A 27,237-nucleotide genomic window follows, 5' to 3' on the forward strand; every position below is an offset into this window, starting at 1 on the left:
ACATAATAATAATAATAATAATAATAATAATGGCCTTGCCTTACAATATGGAGCGCCTTGGGGCAACTGTTTGTTGTGATTTGGCGCTATATAAGAAAAAAGTTGATTGATTGATTGATTGATAATAATGATGATTTTATCCATGTAAAAGGAAGTACAATGTCTTTGTTTTCACTATGTCCTTTGATATGTAATACCTTTACACAGAAAATCTGGGTTGTGGCGCTGATTGTTAAATTTGATACCCTAAGGTCAATGTTTTTCATTACAAGAGCAGCCCTTGCTGCTGCTAATTTGTTAGTTAACAATAAAAATTGAAAAATACTGTCAATATCACGCAATGCTGTCAATATCACATTTGATAAGTGTCAATTTCAAGTCATACGAATTTGCATTAAATCATCAAGTCAGTAAATGTCCTCCTGATGCACTCGGTTGGCAGGATTCCAACAGATGTTGTGTCCAGCTCCACGTAGAAACTCAGCCACAGTCTTCCTGCCAGCCAGGCAATCCTGGCACAGTGTGCAGAGTCTACCTTGGAGTAGGCGGTACTCCCGGTGCACTCTCTTCACAGGTTGCTGACCTTGAAGGTCCTCCATAATCGTTGTTGATGCAACTAGATCTTCCTTCTGGATGGCATCTATGAACACCCAGATGGTTGGATATATGTGTACCACCAGATGGGTGAATCTATTATTCCACCCCTCACACTGGTTGTTGGTGCGGGGCTCACCCTGAATAGTTGCCTCACATACATTCCACAACTCTGGCAAGAAGCGTGGTGGCACACATCTGACATGGACTGCAGGTGGACCATCTCCACCTCCGACATGGCAGTATGTGTCTCACCCAGATGCCCAGTAACAAAAAAAGAAGCCACTCTCACCCAGATGTAATATAATGAAAAAGGAAGCCACACTCACCAAGCTGTATAACAAGAGAAGCCACTCTCACATCACCCTCATCATAAATTACATGTCCATTGGCCAACTGTCCATTGGCCAAATGTCTGGATACCCTCTGCGCTTCAGTCGTTTTCATGCAGTTAAAAAAAAGACAGAGACTTGACGCACTGCTCCAAATTCCTAATTATTTTGATGCACTAACTAAATTTAAAAAAAAAACTACATCACACACTAACTACACACGCTAAAACACTCCACTACACACACTAAAACACACTACAAGCACGGCAAATAACACACAACTAAGTTATTGGACAGTATTCAATTTATTTCTTTCCCAAACAACACAAATTTGGAAATACTCAATGTGCAGTAATTCTGTATTTTAATAGAAAGGGTTTTCTGCTCACCCTTGATTTGCAAGGCCTCAGTTGTTTGGAACAAAAATATCATCCTCCATCCTTGATGTTCCCTAAGTCAGGTGTCGGATCAGACCACCAGGTTTCGGCATCAAGCTGTTAGACCCTGGGTTCTTTAGGTCTGTCCTTAATCAGCGAGATTCTGTTACAAAAAGACAATTTATTAATTTCATGGGAAGTTAATCATACCAGATCTGGTGTCACGCAGGAGCTTGTTCAGGAAAGAGACCCAGAGCACAGACATAGACATCCATTGACATCATTGATAAAGAAGTGCGTGTGCTTACCTGATCAAAAAATGCCATGTCATGTTTAGGCTATGTGGCTAACTAGGTCAGACTTTAGGGCCCCTTCACACATAGTAAGAATAAGTACAAATCCGGGCGAATCACAGTGAAACAGCCCACACGAAAACATCAAGCCGACAGGCAGGCGTGAACGATCCCACTGCGATGGTTTCGTGCATGCGCATAAAACTGTCACTGCGAAACCTGCCAATTACAAAAGCTCTGATTGCCAGGCAGAAACTTTACCACTGCGCTACAATTGCTGTCGTATAAAACGTGCGAATCGCTGCAGCCAGTCGCAACAGCAATATGTTTTTATGCATGTACACATGAGGACAGCAAGCAGACAAGTGCATCACAGTGGACAGTTGTTAGGTCATGTCTGTCCAAACACGGTACATGTTTCCCAGCTGGGACGTCCAAAACCAGAGATACAACCCCTGGCAATAATTATGGAATCACCGGCCTCGGAGGATGCTCATTCAGTTGTTTAATTTTGTAGAAACAAAGCAGATCACAGACATGACACAAAGCTAAAGTCATTTCAAATGGCAACTTTCTGGCTTTAAGAAACACTATAAGAAATCAGGAAAAATAATTGTGGTAGTCAGTAACGGTTACTTTTTTAGACCAAGCAGAAGGAAAAAAAATATGGACTCACTCAATTCTGAGGAATAAATTATGGAATCACCCTGTAAATTTTCATCCCCAAAACTAACACCTGAATCAAATCAGATCTGCTCGTTAGTCTGCATCTAAAAAGGAGTGATCACACCTTGGAGAGCTGTTGCACCAAGTGGACTGACATGAATCATGGCTCCAACACGAGAGATGTCAATTGAAACAAAGGAGAGGATTATCAAACTCTTAAGAGGGTAAATCATCACGCAATGTTACAAAAGATGTTGATTGTTCACAGTCAGCCGTGTCTAAACTCTGGACCAAATACAAACAACATGGGAAGGTTGTTAAAGGCAAACATACTGGTAGACCAATGAAGACATCAAAGCGTCAAGACAGAAAACTTAAAGCAATATGTCTCAAAAATCGAAAATGCACAACAAAACAAATGAGGAACGAATCGTGGACTGTGGATGACTGGATGAAAGTCATATTCAGTGATGAATCTCGAATCTGCATTGGGCAAGGTGATGATGCTGGAACTTTTGTTTGGTGCCGTTCCAATGAGATTTATAAAGATGACTGAAAGGCACTGGGGAGATGGCTGTCATTACATCATCAATAAATGCACAAGTTTACGTTTATTTTGGACACTTTTCTTATCCCATCAATTGAAAGGATGTTTGGGGATGATGAAATCATTTTTCAAGATGATAATGCATCTTGCCATAGAGCAAAAACTGTGAAAACATTCCTTGCAAAAAGACACATAGGGTCAATGTCATGGCCTGCAAATAGTCTGGATCTTAATCCAATTGAAAATCTTTGGTGGAAGTTGAAGAAAATGGTCCATGACAAGGCTCCAACCTGCCAATCTGATCTGGCAACAGCAATCAGAGAAAGTTGGAGCCAGATTGATGAAGAGTACTGTTTGTCACTCGTTAAGTCCATGCCTCAGAGACTGCAAGCTGTTATAAAAGCCAGAGGTGGTGCAACAAAATACTAGTGATGTGTTGGAGCGTTCTTTTGTTTTTCATGATTCCATAATTTTTTCCTCAGAATTGAGTGAGTCCATATTTTTTTTCCCTCTGCTTGGTCTAAAAAAGTAACTGTTACTGACTGCCACAATTATTTTTTCCTGATTTCTTATAGTGTTTCTTAAAGCCAGAAAGTTGCCATGTTAAATGACTTTGAGTGAAAAAGTTGACTTTTGACTTTGAGTTTTCTCCCATTCGTTCATTTGTTTTGTTGTGCATTTTCGATTTTTGAGACAAATTGCTTTAAGTTTTCTGTCTTGACGCTTTGATGTCTTCCTTGGTCTACCAGTATGTTTGCCTTTAACAACCTTCCCACGTTGTTTGTATTTGGTCCAGAGTTTAGACACAGCTGACTGTGAACAACCAACATCTTTTGCAACATTGCGTGATGATTTACCCTCTTTTAAGAGATTGATAATCCTCTCCTTTGTTTCAGTTGACATCTCTCGTGTTGGAGCCATGATTCATGTCAGTCCACTTGGTGCAACAGCTCTCCAAGGTGTGATCACTCCTTTTTAGATGCAGACTGAGCAGATCTGATTTGATGCAGGTTTCAGTTTTGGGGCTGAAAATTTACATGGTGATTCCATAATTTATTCCTCAGAATTGAGTGAGTCCATATTTTTTTTCCCTCTGCTTGGTCTAAAAAAGTAACCATTACTGACTGCCACTGATCACTGTCTGTGATCTGCTTTTTTCTACAAAATTAAACAACTGAATGAACATCCTCCGAGGCCGGTGATTCCATAATTTTTGCCAGGGGTTGTATAAACAGCTGCGGCTCTCAACAGACACACCCCCTGTCAGTTCAGCGCACATACCAATGTGTTACTCTGTTTCTGTGTTATGTGGTCATTTTCTTTAGTTATTTGTTACTAGCTGGGGTACCCGGCGCTGCCCGGTTAACCTGTTTTAGACATAAGCCAAATGCCAATCATTTTAATCAAAACAATTGACAGCATTTGTTTTTGTAATGCTGACGTCTTATAAATGTAATAGTTAATGGGCTAAAGTTTGTCCAGCAGAACTATAAGAGGTGGACTCCCCAAACTAAGTGGAAATACTTGGTTAAAAGACAAACACATTTGAAGTCCTTCATGCAGACTTTGTTTTTCAATCAAATTTATAACAAAATTACACACAAAAGGTAGGTAACAGTAAGTGTAAATATCAATGAATCAAAATTGAGGTAGTGGTGTATTTCACTGTTTTTACTTTGCAATTTTACAAACAAAATGAATGTATTCAGACAGGAAGGCAAACTGGGTTGTACAGGACAGTCAGGTGCTTAACAGTTGAGAACATAAAGTAGCTGAAGGAAGGGATTAAATAAACAGAGATGGCCAACACATCAAAGTTTCAAAGTGAACTTTGTCAATCAAGCCATGCAACAGTACATTACACAGAAGACTGAAATTGCATTTCCCCAGACTCCAAATGTGCAATAACAGAGGCTAAATTAGACATACAACTAAATATAGACTGGACATGAGACATCGCTAGGACATAAAATGCAAATAATATCAGTAACAGAACAACAATCAACACGTCATATAGACAACAGTGAGCATACATTTCCAAGACTGTCATAGTGTTTCAGAATGTAGTTAGTTGAGGTTTGTTACTGGAGTGCAATAGTACTGAGTACAACACTATAGGTGCAGTGTGGCAAAAGTGCAGAGTAGCAGCATGGAGGTGAATAAGTTTGTAAACTTTTTGTTTTTTGTGCAAAGGAATGTGCATAAAAGTAGTTTGGTCTGTAGTGTGTGTGTGGGGTGGGGGGGGGGGGGGGGGGTGTTATGCTCTTGCTTTTGGGAGTGAGTTTAGCAGTCTGATGGCCTGTGGGGAAAAAGCTGTTTCTGAGTCTGGTGGTCCTGCAGCGCATATGCTGTAGCGTTTGCCAGATGGTAGGAGGGTAAATAGTTTGTTTCAGGGGTGGGTAGGGTCTTTGATGATGTTGATGGCTCTTCTGTGGCAGCGGGATGGGTACAGGTCCTGTATGGATGGTTGGGCTGACCTTGTGATCTTCTCTGCTGTTCTCACCACTCTGTAGCGCTTTCTGGTCAGCAACATGACAGCTGCCATACCAGACTGAGAGACTGCTGGTGAGGATGCTCTCAATGGAACCCCTGTAGAAGGTGGTGAATGCTGAAGGGGGGAGACTTGCTCTCCTCATCCTGCATGAGAAGTGGAGGCGTTGCTGTGCTTTCTTGACAAGGGAGGTGGTGTTGGTTGTCCATGTCAGGTCATCAGTGATGTGCACCCCCAGGAACTTGGTGCTTTTCACCGATTCCACAGCACTGCCACTGATGGTGAGAGGTGTGTGAGGCTTGTGATTCTTCCTGAAGTCCACCGTTATTTCCTTTGTTTTGTTGACATTGAGGTGCAGGTTGTTAATGTCACACCAGTTGATGAGATGGTGTACCTCCTCTCTGTAGGCTGAGTTGTCATCGTTGCTGATGAGGCCAACTACTGTTGTGTCATCTGCAAACTTGATGATGTGGTTTGAGTTGTGTCTGGCACAACAGTCATGGGTCATCATGGTGAACAGCAGAGGGCTCAACACACATCCCTGGGGACCCAGGGATGTGTGTTGAGCCATGACTCTGTTGAGCCACAACTCTGGAACAATTTTCCGCTGACTGTCAGGTCCTCAGAGTCGGTGGGACAGCTTAAGTCCAGACTGAAAACTCATCTCTTCTCCCTGGCTTTCAGCACTGGCTAAGTGGTGTATGCTTTGCTCTGCTATTTTGCTCTGTATTTTTAGATTTATTTATTTTATTCTTTTCCTTTAATATTTTACACTTTTGTATTGCTATTATTGTGAAGCACTTTGGCCAGCTGCAGCTGTGTTTTAAATGTGCTATATAAATAAATTTGAATTGAATTGACCCCTGTGTTCATGATGGTGGTCTGTGAGGAGTTTTTGCCCACTCTTACTGTCTATGGTCTGTTGGTGAGAAAGTCCAGTAGCCAGTTGCAGAGTGGGCTGCTGATGCCTATAGCACTCAGTTTGTTCACCAGGTGTTGTGGGATGACTGTGTTGAAGGCAGAGCTGAAGTCGATGAACAGCATCTGCACGTAGCTGTCTTTGTTCTCCAGATGAGCCAGGCTGAGGTGAAGTGCTGCTGCTATGGCATCATCAGTAGAGCGCTTGAGATGGTACGCAAACTGGAATGGGTCAAGAGTGGCAGGTAGGCTGGATGTTATGTGAGCCTTGACCAGCCTTTCAAAGCGCTTCATCACAATGGGAGTGAGTGCTATGGGCCGATAGTCATTCAGGGTTGTTGCTGGAGATTTATTGGGTAGTGGTATGATGGTGGTGGCTTTGAAGCATTCTGGTATGATGGATTGGCTCAGAGAGATGTTGAAGATATCTGTGAGAACATCTGTGAATGATGCAGCACAGTCTATAAGCACACGTCCAGGTATATTGTCAGGGCCGGCAGCCTTCCTGGGGTTCACCTTTTCAAGGGTCCTCCGCACATCAGCCGGGTCCAGTTGAAGTGTTGCATTGTCCAAGCAGTGAGGGGCTTTTGTTGGAGTGGTGGTGTTGTTTTCTTCAAAACGACTAAATAAGACATTGAGTGAGTTAAGAAAGTCTGTGCTGTCCTCGCGGGGGTGGGCCTATAGTCAGTTACTGACTGAATGCCTTGCCATAGGCGTCTGGGGTCTTTTGTGTCAGTGAAATGTGACTGGATTTTCTGTCCATAGGCACGCTTGGCTGCTCTCATGCCCCGGTTCAAGTTGGCCCTCGCTGATCTGAGGGCTTTCAGAAGTCGGTTTCAGCATTTTATCCGGATATTCCACTGTTAAAGGAGATTTTTTTTAATGAAAGACGTGCGGACGGATTGCAGCATCGGCTTGCAGGCGCCGCGATGCTCCGCCACAGGAAAAACACCTCTGTTGGAAGCCTTAAGGACAAGTTGGAACATGTCCAGCTGATAAACAATTTCTCATATACTCACTCCACTGAAAGCCATCAAAAGCCACCTGGATTTTACAAATGGTTATCAACACGGAGGTGTTTTTCCTGTGCCGCCGCACCGCGTCGGCTGCGTCCCGATGCGCGGACTCGTCCGCACGTCTTTCATTAAAAAAAACTCCTTTAACAGTGGAATATCCGGATAAAATGCTGAAACCGACTTCTTCTGAAACTTCTCTGTTCTCTCACGACGTCCTGGATCAATAGAGCCTGAAATGTGGAGGTTTTCAGCTTGAAACAGGCTGACGACGGCGCCTGAGAGCGCTGTGCGACGTCTCGCTCTGTGGGAAGTCCTTAAAGCGACAGTATCACCTCAAAATCTCTCATCAGCCCTTAAAATTTTCACTGAAAACCAGCTTAATTTTTCGAACCGTGTCCACTTAGATGTGTCTCACAGGTTTAGAAAAAATTTTGATCAAACAAAGCGCCAGTCTCTCAGCAACTTTTCAGACAAAGGAATTCCGACGAGGGGCTGGACGACTCCTCCCACAAGGAGTGCTCACAGGCGAATGACGTCACCGACAGGCGTGGAAAAACTCACGCATGCGCACGAGGGTTCAAGCATGTCTGACGTAAAAACATATGAATGAAATCCATATAGTTTTTGAAAAAATAAAAAGGACCTATACTTTATTGACAGCCCTCGTATACAGGGTTGGAAATTTGAATCTGCTTGGTCATACCCACAGCCAGCTATTTTGTGGGTAATTTTCAGTTCAACTTTTTAGAAAGTGGTACCAGCTTGTTCCCCATGTCATGAGGATTCAGAGTTTTTAGGGCTACATATTATAGTTTGGGAGTTTATCCCGGACAGTCAGACAGACAGAAGTGGCAGCATGAAAAGCACATGGTACAACACTGTATGGTTTTACATAAATGGCTATTTTGGGGGTAATTTTCAGTTCAGCATTTAAAAAAATGGTACCAGTTTATTTTCAGTTCAGCTTTAAAAAAAAAATGGTAGCAGTTTGTTCCCCATGTCATGAGGATTCAGAATACATATAGTTTTTAGGGCTACATATTATAGTTTAGGAGTTTATCCTGGACAGACAGACATAACCCTTTATGTATATAGGTGTAATTGTGTATGTAGGTAGTGTAGTAATCATGTGTTTTTAATGTGATACATCTTGTCCTGTAATATTTGCCTAACACTCATTTGGAGTTGGCTGGAGGTTACACTGGAAATGATTAGTAAAAGAAAAGCACTGACCAAGTGAACCGGTATAGTCTTTCTTCAAGGAAAAAAAAGTATCTTTATTTTAATAAAGTATAAAGGAGAAAGCTCTGTGTCCCACAAACTTTTTATTCACCCTAGGGACACACAGTAGTCCTGTGCTCTGAGAACGCAGAGCTCGGGCCGGTACATAGGGTTTAATTAGGTCAGCTAAGTAGGGAGGTGCTAGTCTGTGAATAATTTTATACGTTAATAGCAGGACCGTAAAATCTGGTCTCACAGAGACAGGAAGCCAGTGAAGAGACACCAAAATGGGTGTAATGTGGTCAGACTTTCTACTTCCTGTCAAAAGTCTGGCAGCAGCATTTTGAACCAATTGGAGACCCCTAATATTGGACTGTGGAATATTACAGTAGTCCAGTCAAGAAGAGACAAATGCATGATTCAGGGTCTTGGCATCAGCCATAGACAGGATGGGACGAATCTTCACTATATTTCGTAGGTGGAAGAAAGCAGTCCTCATAATATCCCTAATGTGGAGGTCAAAGGACAACATAGGGTTAAAGCACTTTAAAACCAGTTTGAAAGATTTTAAAGCACAGAGCCCCACATTAGTCTGCAGATGTGTTTCTCTGGTTTAACACTGGAACCAAACATCTCCTTAACATCCTGCTGACTGGAACCAGTTCCTGGCGCCTCTCTGCTCCCGTTCAGTCTACGGTTAGGATTTGGTCATGTCTCTGTGACGCTGTTATGTGTTTCTGAGTGTAAGCACACGATGATGTTTTGCTTCCTCACAGGACGTCTGAGGATCAATGCGACTATTCAGCCACTGACATTTTTGTTTTGTCAATTTGTCACACTACAAATTGCGATCAGCCTTTAGTTTTCATGTTAGCTTTGGCTAAAATTGGGAAGTTGTGAATAATGTAATCACGCCCCTCTTTTTCTTAGGTGGAGATGTCACCGGTCTGGCCAGGACCGGTCAATATGTCAGTGACCTGTTTCAGTCTGGAGCTGTCACCTGTCTGATCTGCATTGCCTCCATCAAGAGGACACAGCCGGTACGTGGAGCATGTTCATCTCTGTTCATCATAAGCAGTAACGTTGTGTAGTAACAGACTGGGGCGTTTCTCCATCTGAAGCAGAAGGTCAAAGAAGCACTTCATGGTCAGTTACTCACGCAGACAGACAGACAGATTGTTGGATGTCAGCGTGCTCATCTGTACACCAGGGGTGGAATGGAACCAGGATCATCTGGTCCCAAACCCATCACCTCCACTATTATGTCTGTGGCAGTAACACGGGTATTGTGGTACCATTGGGTCACATTTCAATGAAATCCATAATGCAGTCCAGAAAGAGTTAGTTACAACATTCATGGACAGATCAGTCCTGTAACCCCCCCCCAAAAAAAGCCCCTATTTATGTTTGTGGGAAGTATATAAGCTATAAAAGGAGGATTTAAATAACACCCTGTTCAGCGCACAGTGACAGCATTAGTTTGTTTGTTTACATTTCAGGTGGTTCTGCTTTTTATCATGCCTGCATTTCACACTTGTGAGATTTTGAGGGGGAAAGACGTTTTTCTGTTTTGTTTCCCCTCCTTTTAGATGATTTTGTTGGAGTAACACAGGGATCAGTTCTTGGGCCTGTGCTGAGCAGCACATGGTGTGGTCACATTGATGATTTTCAGTCTTTGTGGTGTCTCTGCAGGTGTGGAGTTGTTCTGGCTGTTTCACACTCTTCCACCTGCCCTGCATTCAGAAGTGGGCCAGAGACTCTGTGTTTCTCGTGTCTTCAGTCACTGACGAAGACTTTGGATTGAAGCAGCACCCGTGGCCCTGGTGACCTGCATACATTTCATTAGATGAGTTTAACTGTTGTTTAAGAAAAGCTACTGGAATTCAAAGCAACAGCTTTCTTTCTAAAATGAGATGACATTATTAAGTGTCTGCTGTAATCTGAGCTCAAGAGATAAACATGGAAAAGAGCAGATAAATAATAAAGCTCTTTTCCTGATTTAATAAAAAAAAATTGCTCTCTCCTCAGTCCAAAGTGTCGAGCAGAATACCCACCCAGTGCCACACCCAACAGGTATGTGTGATGTAAATTAATCGGCATTATTCAGATGACCTGGTGTTAACCCCCAAAATGTGAATCAACTGCAAATCTTGAATTATTCACAAACCATTAATTGCAAAATGTGAATACTGGAAAAATAGCTCCCAAAACTTGAAGGCAGATCTCCCAACACATGAATATGATTCGTGATGTATACTTTTTTCAGTTTAAGTAGTTCACAGATCAATTACTTCAGGCAATCTTGATCGCAAACCCTATCTCAACAAAAATGTGGGGTTTTTTTGGGGGGGGGGGCAGTGGTGGGCACAGTTCCAATAATCCGATAATCGAAGATAAAGTTTTCATTATCGGATTATCTTTTCTGATAACTTTGAAAACCGTTATCGGACTAATTATCTTCCGATAAATTTTTGTTCGATAACTTTTAGACCGTTAACGTGGTAAACAAAAGTGAACAGATATGTAGTTCTACCCTCTGCAAACAGAGGAGAGCTGTTTCTAGAAGAAACCGCTCTACCCTCTACAGGCAAAGGAGAACTGGTCACAAAAGAAAATTTTTTTTTTTTTTTTTTTAACCCTAAATACACGGCCAATATCACCCAAATCATCCAGAGGCATACATTTTTAACTTATGGTTCACTTAACTTATGGTTTGACTGTAGTGACTCTCTAGCACGTAAGGGATTATGGGATACATCTAATTTATTTTGACACCGTTTATATCAGACGGTTATCTAATTACAACTTGAATTTTTTTATTTTTTTGAAAATGCCTTTTTTTTTACAAATAAAAAAAAATGGCATATTTTACAAGAGCACATTTATCTGTAAACACCAGTACATGACACACGTCACATTAACGTATTGGTTTACATAGAATGAATCATCCAATCAGTGTTAGCGGAGGCACATTTTACTCAGAATGCCATCTGTCTGTTTGTTACAAAACTTCAGAATCAGTGCATTATTCACCATTAAAAGATATATGTCATATGTTAACTTTTCACAAATGACAGAATTGACATTAATTGAGTTATTCTATCAGTATTCATTTTATTTATACACCAAACCATAACTCAGTACTGCTTTATTTTCCAAGACCTCGGCCTGATGGCAGTGCTGTGATTGGGTAGAGAGCTGAGCTTTGCGGCTCCTCTCAGTTGCTTCTGTGCTGGAAGCCATGTAGTAAACAGAAGCTTCCAGCAGGGGGCAGGATGCTCAAGCCAGAAGTGCTGACTCATTGTTTGGGTCTGTTGTTGCTTTTGATGCTTCCAAAAGCGATCGTGGTGTTAAAACTCAAAATCAGCTTGTTAGTTGTAAGTGTACCGGAGACAATACTGGAATTTATCAGTTATTTGTAACTTCCGATACATTTTTGGGTGGTTTATTGTTTTAACTTTATCAAAGATAACTTTTCAGTTATCTGATTATTTGTTATTGAAGTTAATTTTTTGGTTATCTGTGCCCACCACTGGGGGGGATACAAGAGGTGAGCCCTGAGCGGCCTCTCACTTCTAGTGTCAAGCACCCAGACCCGCTGGGCTAGACCCGCTCTAGGGACAGGGATAGGTGGGGAGTTTGACTGGGACAGTCGACCTGTCAAACGATAATGCAGGTGTCAATCTCCGGGAGGACAGAAACCTCCCCTGGAGACTCCGGTAAAGTTCTTATTTAAAATAAGGATCAAAGATGGGTTTTTTGTTGTTGTTTCTTGTCATATATGGCAAAAAAGGTCAAAGTAAGCATTAAGCACAATTTAGTGTGATAAGATTCATCACTAAAATTAAATTTTTGCACATTTTTCTAAACTGAGTGCTGTAGGATGTGTTTGTAGCTTGTTGTCTACCTTCCTGAGGTTATAAAGTAGTGTTGTTTTGTTTTTCTACGTTTCTCTTAACTTGTTGAGCCGTGAATATCTTTGTAACTTTACCGGACTCTCCAGGGGATGTTTTTGTCCTCCCTGAGCTTGACACCTGCATTACCATTTGACAGGTGGACCATCCCTGTCAAACTCCCCACCTGTCGCTGTCCCTGGAGCGGGTCACGCCCAGCATGGCCAGGTGCTTGACACCAGAAGCGAGAGCCTGCTCAGGGCTCACCTCACAATTTGCAACTGATTCACATTTTGGGGGTTAACACCTGGTTCTTTCAGATCTCTGGTCTGTGTCAGTGGGACCGTTGTCAGGTCCGATTCTGTCCAGAGCTGGATAATTAAATAAGCATTTGTAGTGTGTGAGCAACAGCTGCACAGAGCCACTGCAGAACATGAAGTACCACGCACCTCAATATTTCTCTTGGCTTTAAAAATCTGATGTGGTGTGTTCAGGTACACGTGTTACTGTGGGAAAGTGCAGGATCCTCCAGCTGATCCATGGTTGGTTCCTCACTCGTGTGGCGCTGTGTGTCAGAAAGAACTCAAACCCAGCTGTGGACACGCGTGTCTGCTGCTCTGTCACCCTGGTAACACCAAACTTTGAAGTTTTTCTGTAAACACACCTTTTTTCTTCTTCTTCTTAGACACAAGCACACAAACAAATTTAAAGACAACACGTAGACTTGGTGACAATAGAAGAGATCGCAGGTCACAGAGAGCCGGCTCTTCACCAGAGAGAACATCGAGAGGGCTGACTCCCACAAAATTATGTAATCTGGACGCCATTTTGTTTGTGTGTAACTGGGGCAGCTTGGCTGCTGCAGTGGAGTGGCGTTTTGGAAACAAAACTTCCCTTGAGTGTACTACAAGCTACTGTAATGCACTGTTTGACTTTAGAGCACAAGGAACTACTATTACAAATGTTTATTACAGCTGTTTAATTGTGGAGTGTATAGAGTGGAAAATAAGGCACTGTAAGTATATTATAACCTAGGCAGCCTGATCTTTTTATATTTTTAGTTTTATATTTTATTTTTATATTTTCTGTTGTGTTTTTAATAAGGTTCTTTTTGTCTCTTTCTCTAAAATTGTATTGTAGCATTATTAGTTATTATCACTGTAATTGTTGTTGCCATTATTATTAATATAAACAAAATAAATTTAAAAATATTAGTTTGTAATACATTTGACTCTTTTACGACAACAAACCCTGAGCCATTAATTATTATACAGAAAACAAATGCACACAAACATGCTGACAGCTGCAACAGCTTAATGCTAACTTTAACATTGAAAATGCCATAGACATGCTAACACGTTAGCATTGGTCCTATTTTTAAGTTCTAAAATACATCTATCAACTGTTTCATTAGACCATAATAGGTCAGTTTAACATATAAAAGGTAAGTATTACTCACAGACATATGCTCTTTAGAGTTTTAGCGGGGGAAAATTAAGATAAAACGAAATAAAACAATGTATCAACGAAGCATTAGATTGAAGCACTGCTTCGATTGGTTCAAGGTTCAAAGCAAAGCTGCGCTGCAGAAAAGTTGATTACAGACATGCTGTAGGGTCTATAATCAATGTAGAGAAATTATCATTTTCCTGACAAACACCCCCATAAACAACAGCCTCTCTGAAGGACCGATAAGGGAATCGTTAAGCAAAAAGATTATTGATGTTGGTGGATCGAATCATTTCTTAACGATACCCTTTGGAAAGGAGTAGAATGTCACTTCCTTGTTTGTTTTAGTGTACTTGGTGCAATTGATAGCCGAACACTCAGTTCCTTTAGAGCTTGATGTTTTTCTGATGTTGCTGGTATGATAGTTATTGATCCATGGTCAAGAAAAATACACATAAACAGAAACTTTTGTCTCTAATACGACTCTAGAGTGACACAGACTGCCATTGTGCGTCTATGGCAACACCCAGTTACACACATTCAAAATGTCGGCTGGTGGTCAGCCAATTACTATACTGCGTATAGGAAGTTAGCCCTCTCTGTGTTCTCTCTGTATTTAGTTAAATTTGGAGTTGGAGGGGAAGCTTCTTCAGTGTCTTGCTTTCATTGTCTTTACTTCCAGGCCCCTGCCCCCCCTGTCCTAAGATGGTAATGGTTTCCTGTATGTGTGGCAAAGCTAATCCCCTCCCCCGTCGATGCAGCAACAAGGTACAGTGCTGTACGGAATCTGGCTGCCGCCGCTGGCTTGTGATGTCTGTGTGGCTGAGTGTGTGTGTTCTGTGTCCAGGCGTGGTCGTGCCAGCAGCAGTGCGGCAGGTTGCTACTCTGCAGACAGCACACGTGTTCACAGCTGTGTCATGCAGGTAACCCTCATGTCTGCTACTCATATTGGTCAGAACGCACCTGCTGCTGGTTGGTGGAGTAACTTGATGACTTCTTCTGCCAGAGTGCTCTCCCTGTCCCAGCGTCAGTGTCCAGCGGTGCGTTTGTGGGAAAGAAGAAACACAGAGGCCCTGTTCCAGCCCACTTTGGAACTGTCAGCAGGTACCTGCTAGATCTCTCACTTAGACTGCAATCGTAAGATGTGTAAAAGTTTTAGAATTTCGGCATATGGTTGTGTTGGTCCTTGTCAAAAGTATAAACTCAGATCTTCCTAGTTAGCTTGGTGACCCAAGTGTTTAATTTTCTGTGGACCCACGTACAGTGGTCCACATTTTGGTTCCGGTACTGTGTTAACTGGTCTGATCCCACGCTAGCGTGTGTGTGTGTCTGTGTGTCTGTGTCTGTCTCAGGTGTGCGGCTCGCTCCTGTCCTGTGGGAATCACGTGTGTGAAGTCAACTGTCACGATGGAGTTTGTCCTCCATGTCCTCGCTCCCTCAGCAGGTCCTGCCCATGCGGAAAAACCAGTGAGTTGCAGACGGAACCGCTAGAGTTCTTGCATTTATAAAAGGTCAAAGGGGCTGATTGGCCCAGTTGAACCACTTGCTGCAGTCTGATTGTTTGTGACACAGATTCAAAGCTGGGGAAGATGAGCTGAACAAGAAGTATAAACTTTGCCATGTGTTTGTGTAGAGTCGTCTCTGGCATGCACAGAAGAAGTGCCGCCATGCGGTGACACATGTGACCATCTTCTGTCATGTGGTAAACACACGTGTTCCATGAGGTGCCACAGAGGAAGCTGCGGCACGTGCAGACAGGTGAAGAACATGCCCACATTGATAATGAATCGCACACCATAACACAACTCTGACGCTGTCTCCGTGTGTGTCACCCCCTACAGGAGGTGGAGAAGGAGTGCCGGTGTGGAAAATACAGGAAATGGATGGTGTGTCATAAAGAATACTTGTGTGACTCCAAATGTCCAAAAACCAGGAGCTGTCAGAGACACCAGTGTAGGAGGAAGGTTGGTCCTCTACATCTTTAGAAGTGTCATACTTCCAAACAGTGAGTCGCTAGGCAGACTAACTGATGAAGACATTTATTTATTAAAGGTGGGGGGATCAAAGAGTCTTCAAAGTGCTTTCAACCTTTGCTCCATGTATTGCAGACAGAGTTGCCATTGCATTAGTTGCATGTAGTAAAAGTAATTCACTTTTTTTGAAAACGGTCTGACAGGCATTTCACAAAATTTAAAGAATGAGTTGAGTCAACAGAGCTGTTGTGGTCCTGTCGCACCTTGACGATTTATCCACCATATTGAATTGAATTTATTAGACACCCATGCATAACAGAAATTCACTTGTATATAAACAACCAAACTCATAACAGAAGAGTCAAAGGTGAAAATAAATATAAGAAAATAAACAAAATACATAGTGCCTAAAGGTGTAGGCAGAAGCAATGCTCATCATAACCCCCGTATAAAATCAAATCAAACCAGGCATTTATGCCTGTTCATAGACATTTATTTCCAACACAGTCTGAACAACAGCAGCACATAGCTACAGATAAAAGAAGTCAAATATTTCTCCAGACAGCTCTCAGAAATTAAGAAAAAAAAAAACCAAAGGTTCCAGTATAACAGCGTCTACATATAACACAACTCAACCACATTTATCTAATACATATCTAGAAAATACCATTTCTCTGTATAAATATTTGAACTGGTTAATATCTGGACATCGCTAACGTTTCTCCAGTAAATTATTCCATTTTTCCATTCCATTTTATTCCATTTTAGGCAACAGGCAGTTGCCTATGACAGCAACATGTATGCTGCTGGATGCATGTTACATATATTGTCGTTCTGAAGAATACCGTAACATCGCTCGTGTGCTGAGGCGTTATAATGCACATACACACGAACACTACAATAAGACACTTTTATATCCCACAATGGAGAAAATCATGATAAAGTGTAAGCACATTAATTTGTATGTTCATAAATCTTTGGATAATAGCGCCCCCTGCTGTTGGATTTCAAGGTCTGTAACGTGTGTATTTTGTAAACAAACAGGGAGCCCTGAACACACTTGTCTCCTAGTAAGCTTTCAGGCAGAAAATGAGAAGTTTCATCAATGGGAATAAGTTGGAAAATATCTACAGACACACATGTATATGTGTAACACATAACCTGACGTTCTAATAGACTGCTATTATTTGTCAAAGAAATTTCTAAAGGAAATAGAGCTGGATGCAAAAAAATGGGAGAATTTGAAAAAGAAATATAAGGTTAACAGAACTAGATGCAGCCCATAACATACATACAGGTGCTGGTCATATAATTAGAATATCATGAAAAAGTTGATTTATTTCAGTAATTCCATTCAAAAAGTGAAACTTGTATACATTCATTGCACACAGACTGATATATTTCAAGTGTTTATTTTAATTGCTAATTAATTACTAATCAATCAATTAATGATTAAAATTATTATTATTAATATTATTAGTATTAACATTAATCAATTACAAATTAATTAATACTATTAATTATTATTATTATAAATTACAAATCAATTAAATTAATTAACATGATTGCGATGCGTCGAAGAAATCTGCGACTTCTGTTTATTTGCATTTACGCAGAAAGGCAAGAAAATAAAAAGAGCAAACAGGCTACTGCAACAAGTTGCATTTCGGTTGCCATGTTAACAAACAGTGAAGACGGCAGTTTGACACGGGCAGTTTTTTTTCTTCTAAGGCGGAGGGGTGTCTCAATTCATAGTTCTAGAGGCATACCCCTTCACCTTACTCCTTGTTTTAAAGGGGTAGGCGTAGTGGTAGGGTAGGGCCAAGGGGAAGGGGTACAAAAGAGAATTGAGATTGGGGGTAAGTCAAGTAAGGTGCAATCAATGCACAATACAAAGTATGTACTGATTTACCATCTAGAATGTACTTTGCCTTATTTAATACTGCAATACTTTTAGAAACTTTCTTTAGGATATGTTGAATATGCGGTTTCCAATTAATTCTATCATCAATAATCACACCTAACAACTTATTCTCCTTGACACAATCTATATTTACCCGAAGTACCTGTGGCCCACTCTTGGGCTGACTGCTGGAAATTATCAATCTGTCATTAACTTCTGGATCTGTTCCGAAATGTTTTAAATCTGCAGTGATTAAACCATTACTTAAGAAATCTAATCTTTTTTTTTAATTATTTTATTTGAGTTTTTTTGACAATAGAAAACAGAGAACAGCAAACAAACTACACAAATTCCTCAATACAAACAAGCACATATGTTTCATAGAGGGACAATGTGCAGAATTATCAACTTCATGACATCATAGGAAAGCAGAAGATTTCCAGTTTAGCAGTATACGTTTTATGCAGCAACCATACCAGTGCTAAGAACCTGCTTTTGATGGACCGGGAGGGGCCCTGTTTCATCTGAGCAGCCAAATAGTGCTCGAGTCCAGTCGGGCTGGTTGTTCCTTTTGAAGATGAACTGTAAACCAATTAAATATATGGGACCAAAAATTATGTAGTGCTGGACATTGCCAGAAAAGGTGGAATAGTGAACCCTCCTCCATGCCACACCTACCGCACAAGGGGGAGCATGATTAATAGATCTTACTAAGTTTGACTTTTGAAAAATGCAGCCTGTGAATGACTTTAAAGGTGATAGAGAGAGGTTGAATGGGGCATTAATCCTTGTTCTGTGATGTGATATGTAGCCCAAAAAAAATTGGTTGGGTCTGTAATGGCTCAGAACCTTCGGCTTATTTGGCAACCTCATTATGAAATGCACGTAGGTGTTGGCGCTGATCGGTTGCCGTTGTTTGATTGGCTGCCCTTGCTCTCACTGAAAATGCCGCTAAGAGGATTAGGAAAGTCTCCGGTTCAACTCAGAACAGAATGAAAATGATCGCTGATTCACTCATTTCGCTGTCAATCAAAAAGGGATTCAGCCTCAGACATATCATCCAATCATCATGCAGAAGCTGGGCGTCCGGGCCAGCCGAGGCCAGCCCCATAGACCCCCAGACACGCAGAGCCTCCGATGGGTGGGACAAAGCCCAGCATTTATCCAATGACTCATCTCGTTTTGCTGCACTTGTGTCCCTATTGAAGTCTGTGGATGAAGATTTAAAGCACTGTGAAGCTGCGGCTTTGAGAGGAAATCTGCATCGTTACCAGTTATAAGAAGCTGATTCTGAACAAAAGTTGAGTGCATTGTAGTGAAAATGAGACAACAGTAATCTTCACTAACTTATTTAACAGATCACGTTTCAGCATTGCTGTTGAGTGATAAATCTTGTTCCTCGCCCACCAACATGAAGTCAGCCAGAGGCTGACTGTGACATAAAGTCCAGTCACAAAATAATAATGATAATAAATTTAAAAACAAATTTAAAACAAAAGAAAATGTGATACTTACAGGCTGTACTGATTGCTGGGGTTGATTTTGTCGCAAAGTCGGAACTGACCCTCTGAGTATTAAATGCCGACTGAAGCCAGCTCGAAATTGTGCAAGGTTTGTGAAACAGTCCTCCGTGAAAATGCGCAGAGCAAAGAAATAGTCGGCGGTTGTATGTACTGGGGATGCGGTTTAAAAATGAATAAAAGCCATTGATCGCGTACATTGCTTTCCGTGGGAAGAATACAACCCCTGGCAAAAATTATGGAATCGCCGGCCTCGGAGGATGTTCATTCAGTTGTTTAATTTTGTAGAAAAAAGCAGATCACAGACATGACACAAACTAAAGTCACTTCAAATGGCAACTTTCTGGCTTTAAGAAACACTATAAGAAATCAAGGAAAAAAAATGTGGCAGTCAGTAAGGGTTACTTTTTTAGACCAAGCAGAGGGAAAAAAAAATATGGAATCACTCATTCTGAGGAAAAAATTATGGAATCATGAAAAACAAAAGGACGCTCCAACACAGCACTAGTATTTTGTTGCACCACCTCTGGCTTTTATAACAGCTTGCGTCTCTGAGGCATGGACTTGAGTGACAAATGGTACTCTTCATCAATCTGGCTCCACCTTTCTCTGATTGCTCTTGCCAGATCAGCTTTGCAGGTTGGAGCCTTGTCATGGACCATTTTCTTCAACTTCCCCAAAGATTTCAATTGGATTAAGATCCGGACTATTTGCAGGCCATGACATTGACCCTATGTGTCTTTTTGGAAGGAATGTTTTCACAGTTTTTGATCTATGGCAAGATGCATTATCATCTTGAAAAATGATTTCATCATCCCCAAACATCCTTTCAATTGATGGGATAAGAAAAGTGTCCAAAATATGAACGTAAACTTGTGCATTTATTGATGATGTAATGACAGCCATCTCCCCAGTGCCTTTACCTGACATGCAGCCCCATATCATCAATGACTGTGGAAATTTACATGTTCTCTTCAGGCAGTCATCTTTATAAATCTCATTGGAACGGCACCAAACAAAAGTTCCAGCATCATCACCTTGCCCAATGCAGATTCGAGATTCATCGCTGAATATGACTTTCATCCAGTCATCCACAGTCCATGATTGCTTTTCCTTAGCCCATTGTAACCTTGTTTTTTCTGTTTAGGTGTTAATGATGGCTTTCGTTAGCTTTTCTGTTGCACCAAGTGGACTGACATGAATCATGGCTCCAACACGAGAGATGTCAATTGAAACAAAGGAGAGGATTATCAAACTCTTCAGAGGGTAAATCAACACGCAATGTTGCAAAAGATGTTGGTTGTTCACAGTCAGCTGTGTCTAAACTCTGGGCCAAATACAAACAACATGGGAAGGTTGTTAAAGGCAAACATACTGGTAGACCAAGGAAGACATCAAAGCGTCAAGACGGAAACTTAAAGCAATATGTCTCAAAAATCGAAAATGCACATACAAACAAATGAGGAACGAATGGGAGGAAACTGGAGTCAACATCTGTGACCGAACTGTAAGAAACCGCCTAAAGGAAATGGGATTTACATACCGAAAGCTACACGAAAGCCATCATTAACACCTAAACAGAAAAAAAACAAGGTTACATGGGCTAAGGAAAAGCAAATCGTGGACTGTGGATGACTGGTTGAAGTCATATGTCAGTGATGAATCTCGAATCTGCACTGGGCAAGATGATGATGCTGGAACTTTTGTTTGGTGCCGTTCCAATGAGATTTATAAAGATGACTTCCTGAAGAGAACATGTAAATTTCCACAGTCATTGATGATATGGGGCTGCATGTCAGGTAAAGGCACTGGGGAGATGGCTGTCATTACATCATCAATAAATGCACAAGTTTACGTTGATATTTTGGACACTTTTTGTCAGGTTTGTGCTCAGCTAGACATAGAAGAAAAAAACAGACAGAGAGACGACATGTCTTTAGTGGGCTTTGCAAAGGAGAGACACACAGAGCCTGACAGCCTCGTGCAGTTCTCTGAAGTCCCCTCATTGCATGGCCCTTTTATTGAGTAAAGAAAACAAAAGATAAGAGGAGTGAGTTGAGTCCATCGTCACAACATGTTTGTGCAGATACATTTGTAATCAACTGAATCATCCTGAATTTGTACAGAGTGACAACTGAATCATTCCTGATTTTTAGGTACAGAGTGAGTGGTTTTTGCTAAAAACTATAAACAGGCTACAGCTGTGAATATCTGAAAGAAAACAGTTTGCAGATTTTTAACATACAGAAAGAACAATTTGCAAATGAGCAGATGTTAATAGATGATAATAAATGATAAACCATGTTCTTGACATTATAATTTATCTAACACTTATCCCATCAATTGAAGGATGTTTGGGGATGATGAAATCATTTTTCAAGATAATGCATCTTGCCATAGAGCAAAAACTGTGAAAACATTCCTTGCAAAAAGACACATAGGGTCAATGTCATGGCCTGCAAATAGTCCGGATCTTAATCCATTGAAAATCTTTGGTGGAAGTTGAAGAAATGGTCCATGACAAGGCTCCAACCTGCAAAGCTGATCTGGCAACGGCAATCAGAGAAAGTTGGAGCCAGATTGATTGAAGAGTACGGTTTGTCAGGTCCATGCCTCAGAAGACTGCAAGCGTTATAAAAGCCAGAGGTGGTGCAACAAAATACTAGTGATGTGTTGAGCGTTCTTTTGTTTTTCATGATTCCATCATTTATTCCTCAGAATTGAGTGATTCCATATTTTTTTCCTTCTGCTTGGTCTAAAGAAGTAACCGTTACTGACTGCCATAATTTTTTTCCCTGATTTCTGATAGTGTTTCTTAAACCCAGAAAGTTGCCATTTGAAATGACTTTAGTTTTGTGTCATGTCTGTGATCTGCTTTTTTTCTACAAAATTAACAACTGAATGAACATCTTCCGAGGCCAGTGATTCCATAATTTTTGCCAGGGGTTGTAGTTGGCCTGTTTGAATAGCCCCCTGGGTGCGCCAATGAGTACATACTATTCCAATGCGCCCTGCGCCATTACGCACAGCAATCAGTGAAAGTGAGCAGACGGAGGGCCTCTGCTGACAATCTCATGTACTCAAACTATAGGGATTGCTCCACTAGTTTGCATGTGAATGTTACTGGATAACTGTTGCTTTCTCAGCGTAAAACACTGTTTACCATATCAATGGAGCAAGGGGGAGGGCTGCTCCTCAGACTGTAAGGAGCCAATGTGGGCCAAAGTGGTGAATGAAAGCTGCTTTAGGAGCATCACAGAACAGTCCAAAACACAGTAGAGTAGAAGTTGTGATGTAACCTTTGTGTAATATTTGACAGAAATTGCTTTGAGATGAGACAACAAAACGCATAGACCATTTTGTATATATTGTTCAAAATGTGCATTTGTTTATTGTTTGAACCTTTGTGTTGTACAATCTTTCACACAAGACCTCAATTATAAGTGTTAAAACAGTTTTTATTGTAGTTTGCTGTGTGTTTTGAATAAATGTGTGGAAAATTATTTCTGCTTTATTTTTTCCTTTCTTATTTGTGATTGTAAACCTTTATTACATTTATAAAACACAACAAAAGCATATATATTATGAAAGCACAGGTTGTCCTGAAAAAAAAAGAGACATAAAACTTGATTGTGGGATGCAGGGAGAGCTGTTAACAGCAATAATAAAACATTTATGCCAGGCGAGGTGAATTGTCCAAAAAATGCCCTGGACCCCCAGTGGCTGTCCTAGAGTTTTTTACTCCCGGGCGAAACCCCCTGAGTGCGCCCCCTCTCCCCCCGCGCACACTAATTTGGCCACCACCTCCGCCCCACCACCCATGAAAACACTAACTTCGTCCAGAACACCCACAAATTAACTCACAACAGCTATTTTCAAGAACAAATTTCCGGTTTTAATGTCTACTGCAATAACAAACACAAAGATAAACAATAATTACTTCAATAAAGTTTTTGAACATAAAAAAACAAAAGATTCAGTGACTTCACATTACAACTATGTACAGTACAGGTATTTAAGAAAGCACAACTGCACTACAGCACCACCCGATGGACAAAATATTGCACAAGTCATTCAGTTTTACCAACAGAGTGCACTTTGCATTATCATAGAGTACCATTCACCATAATGAACAAGACTTAAACCTCCATTAAAGTCACACCATATAAATAACAAAAGAAGTTAAACAATCTGTATATTACAGAATACCATGAAGTGACAAAAAATGTACAAAAAAACCCTATACATTAAAGTGGCAAAAATGGTAAAGCGCAATTATGTATCATAAATAAATGAACAGAGGTAAATTCTGTACACATAAGAAGAAATAACAAACACTATTGTGTATCATAAGTAACAGGAAGCAACAAGTGAAGAAGTTAACACTCTTTAAAGGCAAAAATGGCAAACCCTGTTCTGAGTTATTTTCATTAGTTACTTCATCCAAACCATCAACATGTTTATTAGACCCCATTCCTACCAGGCTGCTCAAGGAAGCCCTACCATTATTTAATGCTTCGATCTTAAATATGATCAATCTATCTTGTTAGTTGGCTATGTACCACAGGGCTTTTAAGGTGGCAGTAATTAAACCATTACTTAAAAAGCCATCGCTTGACCCAGCTATCTTAGCTAATTATAGGCCAATCTCCAACCTTCCTTTTCTCTCAAAAATTCTTGAAAGGGTAGTTGTAAAACAGCTAACTGATCATCTGCAGAGGAATGGTCTATTTGAAGAGTTTCAGTCAGGTTTTAGAATTCATCATAGTACAGAAACAGCATTAGTGAAGGTTACAAATGATCTTCTTATGGCCTCGGACAGTGGACTCATCTCTGTGCTTGTTCTCTTAGACCTCAGTGCTGCTTTTGATACTGTTGACCATAAAATTTTATTACAGAGATTAGAGCATGCCATAGGTATTAAAGGCACTGCGCTGCGGTGGTTTGAATCATATTTGTCTAATAGATTACAATTTGTTCATGTAAATGGGGAATCTTCTTCACAGACTAAAGTTAATTATGGAGTTCCACAAGGTTCTGTGCTAGGACCAATTTTATTCACTTTATACATGCTTCCCTTAGGCAGTATTATTATCAATCAATCAATCAACTTTTTTCTTATATGCGCCAAATCACAACAAACAGTTGCCCCAAGGCGCTCCACATTGCAAGGCAAGGCAATACAATATTATGAAACACAGTCTACGTCTAAATCAACATAACCAAGGATGGTCAGGGTCACCCGATCCAGCCCTAACTATAAGCCTTAGCGAAAAGGAAAGTTTAAGCCTAATCTTAAAAGTAGAGAGGGTATCTGTCTCCCTGATCTGAATTGGGAGCTGGTTCCACAGGAGAGGAGCCTGAAAGCTGAAGGCTCTGCCTCCCATTCTACTCTTACAAACCCTAGGAACTACAAGTAAGCCCGCAGTCTGAGAGCGAAGCGCTCTAATGGGGTAATATGGTACTACGAGGTCCCTAAGATAAGATGGGACCTGATTATTCAAAACCTTATAAGTAAGAAGAAGAATTTTAAATTCTATTCTAGCATTAACAGGAAGCCAATGAAGGGAGGCCAACACGGGTGAGATATGCTCTCTCCTGCTAGTCCCCGTCAGTACTCTAGCTGCAGCATTCTGAACCAACTGAAGGCTTTTTAGGGAACTTTTAGGACAACCTGATAATAATGAATTACAATAGTCCAGCCTAGAGGAAACAAATGCATGAATTAGTTTTTCAGCATCACTCTGAGACAAGACCTTTCTGATTTTAGAGATATTGCGTAAATGCAAAAAGGCAGTCCTACATATTTGTGTAATATGCGCTTTGAATGACATATCCTGATCAAAAATAACTCCAAGATTTCTCACAGTATTACTAGAGATCAGGGAAATGCCATCCAGAGTAACGATCTGGTTAGACGCCATGCTTCTAAGATTTGTGGGGCCAAGTACAATAACTTCAGTTTTATCTGAGTTTAAAAGCAGGAAATTAGAGGTCATCCATGTCTTTATGTCTGTAAGACAATCCTGCAGTTTAGCTAATTGGTGCGTATCCTCTGGCTTCATGGATAGATAAAGCTGGGTATCATCTGCGTAACAATGAAAATTTAAGCAATACCGTCTAATAATACTGCCCAAGGGAAGCATGTATAAAGTGAATAAAATTGGTCCTAGCACAGAACCTTGTGGAACTCCATAATTAACTTTAGTCTGTGAAGAAGATTCCCCATTTACATGAACAAACTGTAATCTATTAGACAAATATGATTCAAACCACCGCAGCGCAATGCCTTTAATACCTATGACATGCTCTAATCTCTGTAATAAAATTTTATGGTCAACAGTATCAAAAGCAGCACTGAGGTCCAACAGAACAAGCACAGAGATAAGTCCACTGTCCGAAGCCATAAGAAGATCATTTGTAACCTTCACTAATGCTGTTTCTGTACTATGATGAATTCTAAAACCTGACTGAAACTCTTCAAATAGACCATTCCTCTGCAGGTGATCAGTTAGCTGTTTTACAACTACCCTCTCAAGAATCTTTGAGAGAAAAGGAAGGTTGGAGATTGGCCTATAATTAGCTAAGATAGCTGGGTCAAGTGATGGCTTTTTAAGTAATGGTTTAATTACTGCCACCTTAAAGGCCTGTGGTACATAACCAACTAACAAAGATAGATTGATCATATTTAAGATTGAAGCATTAAATAATGGTAGGACTTCCTTGAGCAGCCTGGCAGGAATGGGGTCTAATAAGCATGTTGATGGTTTGGATGAAGTAACTAATGAAAATAACTCAGACAGAACAATCGGAGAGAAAGAGTCTAACCAAATACCGGCATCACTGAAAGCAGCCAAAGATAACGATACATCTTTGGGATGGTTATGAGTAATTTTTTCTCTAATAGTCAAAATTTTGTTAGCAAAGAAAGTCATGAAGTCATTACTAGTTAAAGTTAATGGAATACTCAGCTCAATAGAGCTCTGACTCTTTGTCAGCCTGGCTACAGTGCTGAAAAGAAACCTGGGGTTGTTCTTATTTTCTTCAATTAGTGATGAGTAGAAAGATGTCCTAGCTTCACGAAGGGCTTTCTTATAGAGCAACAAACTCTTTTTCCAGGCTAAGTGAAGATCTTCTAAATTAGTGAGACGCCATTTCCTCTCCAACTTACGGGTTATCTGCTTTAAGCTACGAGTTTGTGAGTTATACCACGGAGTCAGACACTTCTGATTTAAAGCTCTCTTTTTCAGAGGAGCTACAGCATCCAAAGTTGTCTTCAATGAGGATGTAAAACTATTGACAAGATACTCTAACTCCCTTACAGAGTTTAGGTAGCTACTCTGCTCTGTGTTGGTATATGACATTAGAGAACATAAAGAAGGAATCATATCCTTAAACCTAGTTACAGCGCTTTCTGAAAGACTTCTAGTGTAATGAAACTTATTCCCCACTGCAGGGTAGTCCATCAGGGTAAATGTAAATGTTATTAAAAAAATGATCAGACAAAAGGGAGTTTTCAGGGAATACTGTTAAGTCTTCTATTTCCATGCCATAAGTCAGAACAAGATCTAAAATATGATTAAAGTGGTGGGTGGACTCATTTACTTTTTGAGCAAAGCCGATAGAGTCTAATAATAGATTAAATGCAGTGTTGAGGCTGTCATTCTCAGCATCTGTGTGGATGTTAAAATCGCCCACTATAATTATCTTATCTGAGCTAAGCACTAAGTCAGACAAAAGGTCTGAAAATTCACAGAGAAACTCACAGTAACGACCAGGTGGACGATAGATAATAACAAATAAAACTGGTTTTTGGGACTTCCAATTTGGATGGACAAGACTAAGAGACAAGCTTTCAAATGAATTAAAGCTCTGTCTAGGTTTTTGATTAATTAATAAGCTGGAATGGAAGATTGCTGCTAATCCTCCGCCCCGGCCCGTGCTACGAGCATTCTGACAGTTAGTGTGACTCGGGGGTGTTGACTCATTTAAACTAACATATTCATCCTGCTGTAACCAAGTTTCTGTTAGGCAGAATAAATCA

At 40.7% G+C, this 27,237-nt stretch overlaps 1 protein-coding gene across 1 annotated transcript in view; it reads left to right on the forward strand.

Annotated features, from left to right (window-relative positions):
* The window catches only part of nfxl1 (nuclear transcription factor, X-box binding-like 1), a 121,198-nt gene that overhangs the window by 11,538 nt on the left and 82,423 nt on the right, over positions 1-27,237 (forward strand). The window contains exons 4-13 of the mRNA XM_034164059.1: positions 9,386-9,495; positions 10,148-10,278; positions 10,484-10,528; positions 12,843-12,976; positions 14,480-14,565; positions 14,645-14,720; positions 14,804-14,901; positions 15,150-15,264; positions 15,431-15,555; positions 15,639-15,761. Coding sequence (XP_034019950.1) covers positions 9,386-9,495; positions 10,148-10,278; positions 10,484-10,528; positions 12,843-12,976; positions 14,480-14,565; positions 14,645-14,720; positions 14,804-14,901; positions 15,150-15,264; positions 15,431-15,555; positions 15,639-15,761 — 1,043 coding nt within the window. The remainder of the gene's footprint in view (positions 1-9,385; positions 9,496-10,147; positions 10,279-10,483; positions 10,529-12,842; positions 12,977-14,479; positions 14,566-14,644; positions 14,721-14,803; positions 14,902-15,149; positions 15,265-15,430; positions 15,556-15,638; positions 15,762-27,237) is intronic.

This window comes from Thalassophryne amazonica, chromosome 23 (genome assembly GCF_902500255.1).
Source record: "Thalassophryne amazonica chromosome 23, fThaAma1.1, whole genome shotgun sequence".
NCBI lineage: Eukaryota > Metazoa > Chordata > Actinopteri > Batrachoidiformes > Batrachoididae > Thalassophryne > Thalassophryne amazonica.